General features: G+C 59.5%; 2 protein-coding genes across 7 annotated transcripts in view; one reads left to right on the top strand and one right to left on the bottom strand.

Moving 5' to 3' along the window:
* KATNB1 (katanin p80 (WD repeat containing) subunit B 1) overlaps positions 1-1,596 on the top strand; it is a 23,599-nt gene extending 22,003 nt beyond the window's left edge. The window contains exons 16-19 of the mRNA XM_011938877.1: positions 106-269; positions 344-418; positions 710-826; positions 1,162-1,596. Coding sequence (XP_011794267.1) covers positions 106-269; positions 344-418; positions 710-826; positions 1,162-1,294 — 489 coding nt within the window. The 3' untranslated portion in view covers positions 1,295-1,596. The remainder of the gene's footprint in view (positions 1-105; positions 270-343; positions 419-709; positions 827-1,161) is intronic.
* A 969-nt stretch (positions 1,597-2,565) lies between these two features.
* Positions 2,566-12,824, bottom strand: part of KIFC3 (kinesin family member C3) — a 127,399-nt gene continuing 117,140 nt past the window's right edge. For 5 of the 6 annotated variants that reach the window (XM_011938814.1, XM_011938819.1, XM_011938815.1 and 2 more), the window contains 11 exons: positions 11,207-11,318; positions 9,815-9,996; positions 8,495-8,599; positions 6,514-6,644; positions 5,812-5,935; positions 5,438-5,567; positions 5,122-5,351; positions 4,649-4,783; positions 4,070-4,178; positions 3,473-3,499; positions 2,566-3,257 (listed from right to left, as the gene is read on the bottom strand). In XM_011938814.1, coding sequence (XP_011794204.1) covers positions 3,495-3,499; positions 4,070-4,178; positions 4,649-4,783; positions 5,122-5,351; positions 5,438-5,567; positions 5,812-5,935; positions 6,514-6,644; positions 8,495-8,599; positions 9,815-9,996; positions 11,207-11,318 — 1,263 coding nt within the window. In that variant the 3' untranslated portion in view covers positions 2,566-3,257; positions 3,473-3,494. The remainder of the gene's footprint in view (positions 3,258-3,472; positions 3,500-4,069; positions 4,179-4,648; positions 4,784-5,121; positions 5,352-5,437; positions 5,568-5,811; positions 5,936-6,513; positions 6,645-8,494; positions 8,600-9,814; positions 9,997-11,206; positions 11,319-12,824) is intronic. The other variant, XM_011938813.1, reaches the window with a different exon arrangement.

The following is a 12,824-nucleotide window of genomic DNA, read 5'->3' as shown; positions in this document are numbered from 1 at the left end:
TCATCATCACGGCTGCCGTTTAGTGAGCACCTGTTTAATGCCTGGCCTTACACTCACTGCGTTAGGTGCAGTGCTGTGAACACCCACAGCCCCTCCAGCACACCCACATTCACGTTCGTGCCCCCACCCTCACCCTCACAGGGCCACACTGTCCCCCACTGCCCCTCCCCTGACGGTGCTCTGTTTGCACAGACGTCGGTGGACTCCGCTGTGGCCATCAACGACCTGTCGGTGGTGGTGGATCTCCTGAACATCGTCAACCAGAAAGCGTAAGTGGCTGCCGAGGGGGAGTGGGTGGAGAGGCAGGGCTGGGCTGATGGCAACATGTCCTGGCCTCTCCTAGCTCCCTGTGGAAGCTGGACCTGTGCACCACGGTCCTGCCACAGATCGAGAAGCTTCTGCAGAGCAAATATGAGAGGTATGTGTGGGGAAGCCATGCCTGCCTCAGGCAGGGGGAGGGAAGAGGTTAAGGAGCCTCCTCCTGGACCATGGGAAGGCCCCCCAAGAGCCTGGGTGTTCCTGTGAGCTGGCTGTGAAGCACTGCTGCCCCTCAACGGTCCAGAGGTGGGAGTGGAAACAGGCGTGTGTGTGTGTGTGTGTGTGTGTGTGTGTGTGTGTCTGTGTCTGCCCCCTCCTCCTTTGTTCCTCGCTGTTTCTCTTTCTGTCTGTGGCCCTGAGTCCATCTGTGACTTCATCCATCTCCCTGAAGCTACGTCCAGACGGGCTGCACCTCCCTGAAGCTGATCCTGCAGCGGTTTCTGCCCCTCATCACGGACATGCTGGCGGCCCCTCCCTCCGTGGGTGTGGATATCAGTAGGGAGGAGAGGTGAGGGCTGAGCGGCACGTGTGTTGGGGGCAGGGGTGCCACAACAGGTGAGGGGGCAAAGGCCTGGAGGCCCTGGCCCCTCTTACTGACAGTCCTGTTGGGACAGAGTACAGAGGGTGTGTTGGTCTGGGGCTCAGGGCGTGGGTGGGCTTAGCCAGAGCTGGGTTCCTCCATGGGCTGGCTGTGCCCACAATCCCTGGCAGGGCCTGGGTAGTTCCCTTCTGGGCCTCCGCCTTCCCCTGGGAGGAGGGGCTGGAGCAGTTAGGACAGCAAAGGCCCTGGGGTTGGGGTGGTGGTGGTGCCAGCTGGCCCCTCAGGCATTGCCGTCTCTACAGGCTGCACAAGTGCCGGCTCTGCTACAAGCAGCTCAAGAGCATCAGCGGCCTGGTCAAGAGCAAGTTGGGCCTGAGCGGCCGCCACGGCAGTACATTCCGTGAGCTGCACTTGCTTATGGCCAGTCTGGACTGAGGAACGCAGTCGGCAGGGGCGCTTCGCTGCCCTCAGGGCCTGGCCTCAGACCCCCACTCCTGTTCCTTGTGTGCCTAGTGGCCCATGAGCCTCTGCCTGGCCCCTGCCGCTGTCCTGTGGCCGTCCTGGAGGAGGTGACGCTGGTCCCTGGCCACCTCTACAGCCCTGAACTCTGAGATAACTCTCTCCAGCAATAGCTGCCCAGCTTTGCCCAACTGTTGCTTCTTGGGGCAGCGAACTGAGCCCTGGGGCTGCTGCTGTAATTTATAAGGCAAATTTTATTAAATTTGTAACTATTCCCAGGTTTCCTTGCGGGGAATGTTTTCTGCTGGCCACAGGGCTCCCGGCGTGCCCCGTTGTTTCTGAGATGAGGCCACACCCCTTCCAAGCCCTGGGGTGGGGCTCCGGGCCCTGTGGCCAGCAGGGGGCAGCAGAGAGTCAGGCCTGTGGGACAGCACCAGTTCAGCCAGTTCAGACTGGGTAGGAAAGGGAGGCAGCAACCACCCTTCCACCAATGGGTGTTGAGGTTAGGTAGGGATGGGCCCCACCAGCCGGTCCTCCCCACAGCCACACACAAGCTGTCTTATGGACACCCCCAGGACGCCTCCAGGGGCAGGACTGGAGGGCACCTGCCCCTTCTTCTGAGCAGGGCTCTGATCAGCTGTCATTCCCTGCTGGAGCCCCCAGCACTGGCTGGCGGGAAAGGGTCCACTGCTCTGTGGTCACTGCGACAGGTGGGCTCCCTTCTGCTCCCAAGGCAGGGACCAGGTACAGCCCTGCCCCGGGGTGGTCAGGGTCCTCGGCACTGGAGGAAGGTGGCATGGACCTCTGGCCAGTTCACTGAAGAGGGAAAAGGCCAGAGCAAAGGGTGGGCACAGGGTGGGCAGTGGGTGGTGCCCAGCAGTAACCCGGAAGCCCAGCATGTTTCGGGCAAGGCTTTAATGAGCCTTTGAAGCTCTCTCCAGCCTTAGTTTCCTTCCCATCAGTAACATGGAGGGATGCCCCTGTTGGGAGGTCGGTCAGTTATTGTGGGCACACGGTAGGCACTGCATGAGGTGACTGTGACCACAAACAACAGAGAAAGTGACCCAGGGTGGGGCAGCACGGGCTCCCCCCAGTTGTTAAGGACGCGTGTCCCTAATTGACCTAGAGGACAGATCCTGAAGGGCTGTGGGGTGACCAGCCAGCACGGGAGTCCACAGGACCTGCCAGTGCCCCATCCCCCTTAGCAGACCAAGAGGGGCTGACAGACCAACTTTTTCAGACCATACTTTGTAAAAAGGCTTTTATTTTAATAAGTAAAAATGGCTAAGCTTCCAAAAGTTCTTAAATAGGATTTCAGAGGGAAGAAAATTCAAGAGACCAGTGAGCCAGGCAGGTGAGGGAGCAGCAGAATGCCCCACCCGCTGGCTGCCTCTGTCAGCCATAAATACGGCACAGCCCCATGGCAGGAGGCCGCGCGCCTCTGTACACACCCCAGCTGCGGGAACCCTCCTTGAAGGAGAGGGGCGGGGAGGGCTGCCCTTGGTGCCACCAAGCCACCCCAGTCCGCATGGTTCTTGGGCCTGCCGGGAGGCTCCTTGCCCACCCACTAAGGAGGGGGCTGGCCAGTCCTGCAAGCTGAGGAGAGCTGGGGCAGCCGGGTGAGAGGCCCGCCCTCCTCCACACTCCTGCCCTCCTCACCGGGCCCAGCTCACTGACGGCCCAGGCCCGCCAGGAAGAGCAGCCACCCCCGCTTTTCCGCCCATGCAATTTGCACCCAGAGCCACAGCTGAGAGACACCGTTTCCTTCTGAACATGTTTCTCATCTCTGAGGGGAGACGGGGCAGAAGAGGAGCCTTCACTCTTGCCTCCACCTCCGGGGGTCCTGGCGCTGCAGCAGGAACAGGCCAGTGAGGCCTCGGGGCCCAGCTCCAGGCCCAGCAGGGTCACATCCGTCACACAGGCAGTGGCCGCGACTTCCCTGCAAGGGCACCGGGATCATCAGCCTCTTGTCCGCTCGCCCACCGGCAGCCCACAACAGGTGCCACCAAGAGCAGGAGGGAACCCAGCAGAAGCACACAGACAAGCACCAGCGGAGGCTAGACCCAGCCCTGAGCAGCAGAACGTCCCAGCGCAGCCCTGCAACCCACGGGGGCGGGCAGGTGGGTAGCCGTGGGCCACTGGCCCCACACTCACCTAGAGGCTGCAGCCCCAGCCGTCAGGCTGAAATCAAAGTGACAGGCGTCTCACTGGTGGGCCTGCCTCAGGCCAGTACCCCACAGGACCCTGCTGCTGCCACCCCTTTGGACTCCAGGACAGGCCAGGCCTTCCCATGATCTGGGCTGAACGGCTGGAGGCCTGGATCCCGGTCCTGTGCTGGGGTTCACTCCTCACCTAGGACGCAGGCAGGCCCTGCCCTCTCTATCCCCAGGGCAGCTGAGGCGCAGGGAGGGGATGCGGGGACTGCTCTGGAGGGGGCTTACTGCACAGGCCCAGCCAGCCCACCCTCAGAGAGCAAGGTCCCAGGGTAGAGTCAGCACCCCAAGCTGGGAGGCTGGGGTCTCCTTGCACTGCCCCTCCCCACAGACCTTCCATTTCCCACCTGCAGACTGAACACAGCCCTGTCTGCCCTGACGACTGCCTGGGGGCAGGGGAGGTTGTAAAATAGGTTCTGGAGAAGTTGTAAGAACTTTTTAAAAAGGAAAGAAAATAGAAAGCCAATCCAGGTAAGGGCAGCCTGGTGACTATTATCCTGGGGAGACTCCCCCACCCACACTTTCACTCCAGGCTCACCCGAGGGCTGCAGCTTCCTCCGGATGGATCCAGGGCGGCTACTGGTCCCAGAGCTGGGGGCTGAGTGGGCCCGTGCTGAGGGCTGTGGCGTCTGACAAGCCGGCTCCCACTGTCAGTAGGGAAGGGCGGGTGGGCGTGGGCCATGGCTGCCCTGGCCCCCCACCCTGCTGTGCTTTTCTCTACTCCCCTGCCCTGCCTCCTAACCTCCTAACACCCAGTTTCCTCATCTGCAAAACGGGCATGATGCTCGTGCCCCAGCTTCACAGTTATGGCAAGAATTAAACGAGATAATACATGTAAAGAAGTCAACTAGTTACCACTGTGTGCTAGGTACAACTAGTACCTACTGTGTGCCACCCCCACGGCCAGCTGGTCACCCCACAGGAACCTCTGAGGCCAAGAAGAATTACCTGTACTGAAGAGGCTCCTGGCTGTGGGTTCCAGCTGTAGCTCCACCCACCTCCGGCAGCTTCCCCGCCCCCTCTGCTTCGGGACGTCCCTGCCCAGTTCCCGCTTCTGCCATGACCCAAAGTCTCTGACCCAGGGCCACCTGAGCCAGGCCTGTGACAGTCCCCGTACCTCTAGATGCTCCTGGCTCGACCAGGACCCAAGCTCTGCCCTGCGTAGCCCAGGCCCCAGCTCCACAGAGCGCACCCGCTCAGCAAACTTGAGGGAATAGAGCGTCTCGCTAGTGTTCTTCTCCACAGGGGACACCTAGGGGACACAAGAGCTTACTGCCCAACCAGGCCAGCTGGAGGGACAGCAGGGTCACCAGAGGGAGCTCACAACTGGGGATGTCAGAAGGTTTCCTGGAGAGGACTGAGATGGGGTGGGAAGGCAGGCAAGGCGGCAGAGGTAGCGTGGTCAAAGGTGGAGAGGAGGGACTGGGAGTTACGCAGGGTGTGTGTGGCCAGGTCTGGGGCTGGGGGCTGTTGCTGACTATGGAGCTGCTGAGACAAGGGTCCCTTTGCACAGCCTGGGGTCACTGGGTCTTGCTGCTAGCGCAGCGCCTACACTCTAGGGACTGGCCCGCCCTAACCCAAGGCACTCACCTGTACCACCATGAGGGTCTTGCTGTCACCACTAAGTGAATCCTGCAGCAGGTAGGTGAGCTTGGAGTTGCGGAAGGGCACGTGGCCCTGGCGGGAGCGCAGGGCAGCGATGACGTCCCCCAGAGCTGACAGCGACTTGTTGATGTGCTGTGCCTCCCGCAGGCGGCTGCCCTCAGCCCCCGACTTGCCCACGCGCTCGGAGCCAGCCAAGTCCACCAGGTTCAGCTTCCCTGCAGGGAGGGCACCCAGCAGATCAGGCCTGCCGTGCCCCTTGTGGTTGTGGGGATCCTCAGGCCAGGCTGCCCGCCACTCTCACCCGTGGTGCGGAGGCCCGTGCTGCAGTCCATGCCTCGCACCGTCACGATGAGCAGCGCGTGCGAGCGGGAGCTGTGCTCGTTGAGGTTGGTGAACTCCGTCGTGCGGTTGGTGTGACCAAACTCAAACACCTGGGGGATTGGGAGCGGGAGGGCAGAGGCACAGTGTTGAGAATGGGGTCCTCAGAGTCACCTGGCCCCAGGCACCCGTGAGGAGTGGCACCACCCTCTGCAGTTTAGATGAGGGAACTGAGGCTCAGAGAGGCGTGGGGACTTGCCCAAGGGTGCGTGCTTAGGACACAGCAGAGCCTACATTCAAACCCAGTTCTGTCCTCTAGAGCAGCGTGGCTGTGGTCAGGGGCTCCCTCCTCCACACCTTGTTGATGTCGTCCACGCTCTGCACCTGGAACTCAGTCAGCCCTGGTACATACAGCTGCCCACTGCCATCTGGGCATAGCCGGATCTCCAGTTTTTCCTGAGGCTCTTTCCCTAGCAGGTCCCTGGAGGGGTAGGTGAGACAGTCACTCCCTCCTCCCATTTCTGGCTGCTGTTTGCACTGCACCCAGCCCCCCAGCCAGGAATGTTCCCCCAACCCAGGAAGCCTTCTTCAGCCATCAGCTGAGCGCATCTCTCCTCCTCCAGCTCCTCCACCGCATTCAGCTGACGCAGAGATCTCACTCCACAATGCAATGAGCCCTGTGGGCAGGGCCCCCAGCTGCCCACGCTCACCCATGGCCACCTGGTGCAGCCCACAGCTAGGGGCAAGGATTGCCTGGGTCTGGGCTGGGGCAGGCTGAGAGAGAGCCCCTCCTCCCCCCAGGACCACCCAAACCGATGGGCTGAGTCAGGACTTGCAGCCAGGTCCCTTGATGGCCTCATCTGTTCCCTGCACTCCCTTCAGGAAGACCCCACTTCCTATCCCCCATTGCTCCAGCACCACCCCAGAGGACCCCAAAACTGCCCCTGAGGCCTGCTCCCCACATGCTGGGGCTCCCACCTGAGGACCTCGTTCCAGCACCACCCCGGAGGACCCCAAAGCTGCCCCTGAGGCCTGCTCCGCACACCCTGGGGCTCCCACCTGAGGACCTCGTTGTAGATCTCCGCGGCGCTGACGGTGATGGTGTACTCCCAGTCAGACGCCTTCTCCTGCACCTCAGAGAAGAGCAGCTGCAGGGCCCGCTGGTTGATACCTGGGTTCTCGGGGGTCCCCTGGGGGCAGAAGGAAAGGCCCCAGTGAGCCAGGCCTGTCCCCAAAGATGCTCGTGTGGCATCTGTCCCCCAAGCCCCTTGGCTACTCCTCCCAGGCAAGCCTCCTTGTCCAAACCTCCTACCTACCTGCCACTGTCCCCCCAAAATGCCCTCCACCAGCTGCAGGCAACTGCACTTCTATTTCCCCACCATTAAAATGGTATCGCCCTGCCAGGATTACCCTGAGACTTACTGTCCATCACTGGGGTGAGGGGCCTGGCCCAGACCCCACATAGGCCAGCTGATGGCCAGATGCATGCCTGGCCCTGCAGGGCCACCTGGGAGGGGCGCTGGAAATGAATGACCCCACCACTGCCCAGAAAGGGGCTCAATCTCAGGGAGGCTGAGGCCTGGGCTCTGTGGGTGCTGGAGAGGAGGCACAGGGAGGAGTGGACCAGTGTCCTGGGGCAGGAGGGTTGGGCCAGCCTTTCTAGAAGGAAACCTGGAGTCCCTACCTGGGCCCTCGAGGCCCTGGGAGCCTGGCCCTCGCCCCTCTTCTGACAGTATCTCTCACCCTGTCTCTATTCCTGCCGCAGGGGCCTCCTGGCCGGGCCTCAGGTGCCCCTGGCATGCTCTGGCCTCTTGGCCTTGGCCCTGCAGCTCCCTCTGCCCCGGGTGCTCCTCTGACCTCCCCTTGGTCGGCTCTGTCATCTCCCTCAGGGAGGCTGCTCCTTCGCCCAGCACCCCCAAACGCCCTGTCCCTCCCCCTAGTCAGTTCCACATCCCTAGCTTTATTTTTCTCCCTGGCCTGACAGGACACTTGCTGATTTATGTGGACCGTGTTGTCTCCCCACAGCCAGGTTGGCCCTGTTGGGAGGGCCCCCGGGGGAGGCAGGGACTGTTTGGGTCAAAGCCGTACCTGGCACGATGCCCGATATGCCTCAGGCATCAGCAGATACGCTTGAGGACGAACGTTGATATTTCTGGTGGTCAACTCAACTCTAAGCAATCCCAAAGCAGAGCGGGGAGCCCAGGGGCTGCACACACCCCCTTCCTCCTCCCACCTGGCCTGGCCTGCCCCCACTAACTAGTCTCACTAGTTCCAGAATTGAGGGAACAGCAGAGTCCAGATGGGAAATAGAGGGCCGCCGTGACAGGCTCCCTGCCCCGCAGGCCTGGCCAGCCCTTTTCCCTGCCCAGATGCCGTACCACCTGGCCTCCTTCTGACCTGGGGAATCCCACAGCACCCCTCGAGTCAGGGCTAGCTTTCCACTGCCCTCTGCCCACAGTCAAGATCCTTCCCCATCTCAACGCCCCCCTCCCTGGCCAGCCACCTGCTCCACCAAACCTGGGAGGGCGCCAGTGACGAGCAGGGAGAGGAAGCCTTGGCCTGGCCCCAGGGGCCACCAGCAAGAGCTGGGCTCTCCACCACAGCCTTCGCATGCCAGTCTTGCCCTGGGATCTCCTTGAGGACTGAGACCCACCACTCATCCCAGATCCCCCAGGCCCGGCCGAGGCAGCCGTAAAGCAGGAGTGTGCAGTGCATACTCAAGGCGAAATGCAGCCCCGGTCCTGAGAGAGGTGGGTGGCCTGCCCTGGACTCTGTCCCCAGGCCAAGATCCCTGTGATGACAGACTCCCCTTGCCTCTTCCCCAGTCCTGCTGGGCCCATTGTGGGTACCGTTGGGCAAGGGGGCCCCCTCTTAAGGCCTGGTGCCTTGGGGCTAACACAGATAACTACAGCCTCTGCTCCTGGGTTGTGAGGACCAAATGAGGCAAAACACACACTGCACAAAACCCCAAGACCAATGAAGGAGCCCGCATTCCCTTCATACTTCACTGTGAACCCCCACCCCATGGGGCAGCACCCACCTCCATTGTGTATGTCTTGCCGGCACCCGTCTGGCCGTACGCAAAGATGCAGACATTGAAGCCATCGATGCAAGAGGTGATCAGGGCCTGCACCTCCTGGAACACCTGGGAAGGTGGTGGGAGGGAGGCTGGTGGGGGCTTCCAGGGCCACTGGGACCACCAGCTACAAGTCCAGCCACCTCCCCAACCATGCTGTCCTTCAGCAACACCACAGCATGTGTTACTGCAGTCACTCAGCTCACAATGGTTCGTGATTCGTGAGTCATACGTTAGACATCAGTGGGCAACTGGGCCGCCCAAAGACTGCAGGGAAGACAGGCCGGTGCCTGCTGCCCTTCCCCCAGCTCCTCCTGCTCTCTCTCAAAGAGCGCTCAGCACAAGGAAGGCAGAGGCCAGCACATGCCTGGGACCTCTCTGGCCTGGGCCTGCCTGCCAGCCGTCAGCGGATGGGGGCAAAGACAGAACCAGACATGAGGACAGGAGGGCACAGGCCTTGGTAGGGCTGGCAGGTTGGTCTGGGCAGAGATAAGGGAAGAGTGGACACTGAAAACACATGGTTCTCACAGCCTCAGGGGGTTGGGGGATTCCTAGGAAGGCCCAGGGGACTGATACAGGAGGGTACTCCCAGATGGAGAAGATGGGCAGGGTCATGAAGATGGATGGGGCCATGTGGGTGGGCAGTCACAGCCATGAGGGTGGGAGGGGCTATGATAGTGGGAGGGGCCTGAAGGTGGGTGAGGCCACATGGTGGAAGGGTGGGAGGGGCCTGAGGGTAGGTGGGGCCATGCAGATGGGAGGAGCCACAGCATGAGGGTGGGATGGGCTGTGATGGAAGGAGGGGCCTTGAGAGTGGGCAGGGCCAGGCAGTAGAAGGAGCCGCGTGGATGGGAGGACCCAAAGCCATGGTGGTGGGAGGGGCTGTGGGTGGGGCCATGTGGTGGAAGGGATTGGATATAGGAGGGGCCACATGGTGGGAGGAGCCACAGCTGACAGAATGGAATGGGTTATGATAGTGGGAAGGGCCTTAAGGGTGGGCGGGGCCACACAGTAGAAGCGGCCTTGCGGATGGGAGGAACCACAGCCATGGGAGGGATGGGCTGTTTCTGGATCTCTCCTTCCGAAGGAGGCTTCCAAGGCCTTCAGTCTTAACTTCCCACCCTCTTCTGTCCTCCAGAGGAAGGCGTGGGACCCTGGCTCCCCACTTCTGATTCCTGTACCCCCCACTCTTATGCTTCTTCCTGCCCAGCCCCTCTCCCTCCCTGTGAGTCCATCTTTCCCTCTCTCCATTGCTTTCCCTTTCCCGCATGGGGCCACACTCACGTCCTGCTGCGAGGCCTGTGGGGAGAACACCTTGTCCAGCTCGAAGGACACAGGCTTTCCCTTGTGCAGCAGGTGGATGATGGAGTCGTCGTCGGCATCGAAAGTCACAGCATTGGTGGCCTCAGGTCCTTCCCCATCCTCTTTGGTGACTGGCCGGACACGAGCAATCACTCGGATGTTCCCTGGGTTGGTTGGGGATGGAGAAATGGGCCCAGGCCATGTCAAGACCAGTCTCCACTCTGGTCCACTGGTGTCCCAGGCAGACCAGTTGGCCTAGGAGTCCCCTGACTTTTAAGCACAGCCCCCTAAGGGAAGGGGGCCCACAAAGCTGTTATCCATCATTCACACTATAGTATGAATTCACTTAGAGTACATTTCTTCTTGAACAGACCAGCTGACTGGGGTGGAGCTCTGCCCTGGGGATGGGGAGGAAAGGTCAGTTGTGGGGCTCAGGCACTGCACCCAGTCAGGATGAGAGGCCAGAACGGATACTCTCTTTTCCTCCCTGGACTTCAGTTTCTTCATCTAGACAATGAGGGGCTTGGGCCCCAGTGAGCAAAGAGCCTTGTCCTGAATGCCAGGACAGGGCTTAGGAATCAGATGGGCATATCGGCCCGGCAGCAGGTGACGACTGATGGTGTATCCGAGGGCCCAGATCGTGGGGCAGCCACAGGGGTATCTGGCAGCATGAGCTGGTCATGCCACCATCTACTTCCAGCCTTCGTTGGGATCCCTGTGCTCTTGTAATGAAGAGGAAACATCCTCCACTTCCAGCATGGCCCACCTGCCCTCCCTTTTCACCCATCTGTTCCAGCTCACCATCCAGGTCTCAGCTCTAACTTTGCCTTCTCTGGGAAGCCCCTCAACACCTTTGCCTGTCCCATACCCAGGAGAGCCTGTCTCAGCCCTGGAAGGCGGCAGGGTTGGGGTTCCCTGACAATCATCATTGTCCATTCTCATACTAAAGTGAGCACCGGGAGGCAGTCTGTGGGGCCATGACCATAGCCTCGGGCTGGAATGGCACCTGGCACAGAGCAGGCACTCCAGAGCTCCATGCAGTGCATGGTGGAGTCTCAAGCTTGACCAGGCCCCAGGTCAGAACAAGTAGCTTTCCAGCTGCCAACAACCCAGTGCTGCAGTACCACACCCCTCGGCCATCCAGGGCCTGGGCAGTCACCTGAGCTGGACAGACTCAAGTTCAAATCCAAGGCGGATCATTTAATATCCATGTGGCTTTGAGCAAGTTCCCTGCCTTCTCTGTGCCTCTGTTTCCTTATCTACAGAGATAGGACTAGAATAGCACCTCAATGGTGGGGTGAGCTCCAAGCATGACTGCCAAGCCAGGTCGAGGACCCCGAGGCTGGTGTCCACCCCCAGCCCTCCTGCAGTCACCTTTCAGCCGCACGAGCTCGTTGTGGCACTTCTTGCGCAGCTGCAGCTCACGGCGGTACTTGCGCAGCAGCTCCTGGTTGTTGCTGTTGACCTCCTCGATGGCCTGGCCTATCTGGTGGGGGGTGCACACCACTGTCAGGGGGTCAGCTCCATCAGCCTTGCTGGCCCAACTGTCCACCCCTGAGGGGTGCTCACTGCCTCCTGCCCCTGGCTGAGTACCTGACACACACTATCACATGTCAGACTATCCCAATCACCCCTCTGGGTAGGTACTGCTGCCATCCCCATTTTATAGATGATGCAACTGAGCCCCAGAGACGCTAAGCTGACAGCTCGAGGCTGCTCTGCTAATAAGCATAGAGCCAGGACTCAGCCTCCACACCATAGCACTAGTGCTTGACTATGTGATTCAACCAGACTCAAATTCCAGCTCTGCCCCTGAGTAGCTGGGGACCTGAGACTGCTGACTCAATGTCTTTAAGCCTCAATTTTCTCATCTGGAAAGCAGGGATAATATCATCTAACTCATGAATCTATAAAGATCTCCCAGTTACATTTCACAGGGGGAAAGAAGATGCAAAATCACACATACAGTATCCCGCTGTATACAGAATCACACGTCCCCTTTCTGGGGCAGAAGGAAAGTGTATACAGTGTATACAGTCGTCCCTTGGTAACCATGGAGGATATAAAACTCCACAGATGCTCAAGCCCCAGATATAAAATGATATAGTGTTTGCCTGTAACCTACACACATCATCCCATATACTTTACTTTTTTGAGACGGGGTCTTGCTCTGTTGCCCAGGCTGGAGTGCAATCACAGCTCCGTGGACGTGGTGGAAACTCATCATGAATGGTGTTATCTCGGCTCACTGCAGCCTCCACCTCCCAGGCCCAAGCAATCCTCCCACCTCAGCCTCCCGAGTAGCTGGGACTACAGGTGCAGGACACTGCACTCAGCTAGTTTTTTATTTTTGTAGAGATGGGGTCCCACTATGTTGCCCAGACTTGTCTTGAACTCCTGGGCTCAAGTGCTCCTCCTGCCTCAGCCTCCCGAAGTGTTATGATTACAGGCGTGAGACACTGTGCCCAGCCCCGCCCACGTACTTTAAATCATATCCAGGTTACTTACAATACCTAATACAATGAAAATGCCAGGTAGGGGCTGGGCGCGCTGGCTCATGCCTGTAATCCCGGCACTTTGGGAGGTCAAGGTGAGCAGATCACCTGAGGTCAGGAGTTCAAAACCAGCCTGGCCAACATGGTGAAGTCCCGTCTCTATTAAAAATACAAATCAACAACAACAAAAAAACCTAGCCGGGCATGGTGGCGTGTGCCTGTAATCCCAGCTACTGAGGAGGCTGAGGCAGGAGAGTCACTTGAACCCGGGAGGTGGAGGTTGCAGTGAGCTGAGATCCCGTCATTGCACTCCAGCCTGGGCAACAAGAGTGAAACACTGTTTCAAAAAACAAAACAAAAAAAATGCTGTGTAAATAGTTGTTATATGTTATTTTTATTTCTATTATTTTTAAATGTTGTACTGTTATTTTTAATTTTTTCAAATATTTTTGATCTGTGGTTGTTTGAATCTGGGAGTGCAGAACCTGTGGGTGGGG

This window comes from Colobus angolensis, unplaced genomic scaffold (assembly GCF_000951035.1).
Source record: "Colobus angolensis palliatus isolate OR3802 unplaced genomic scaffold, Cang.pa_1.0 Scaffold178, whole genome shotgun sequence".
Lineage (NCBI taxonomy): Eukaryota > Metazoa > Chordata > Mammalia > Primates > Cercopithecidae > Colobus > Colobus angolensis.
The sequence above is the reverse complement of the archived record's forward strand: the minus strand, read 5'-3'. Positions and strand labels throughout refer to the sequence as shown.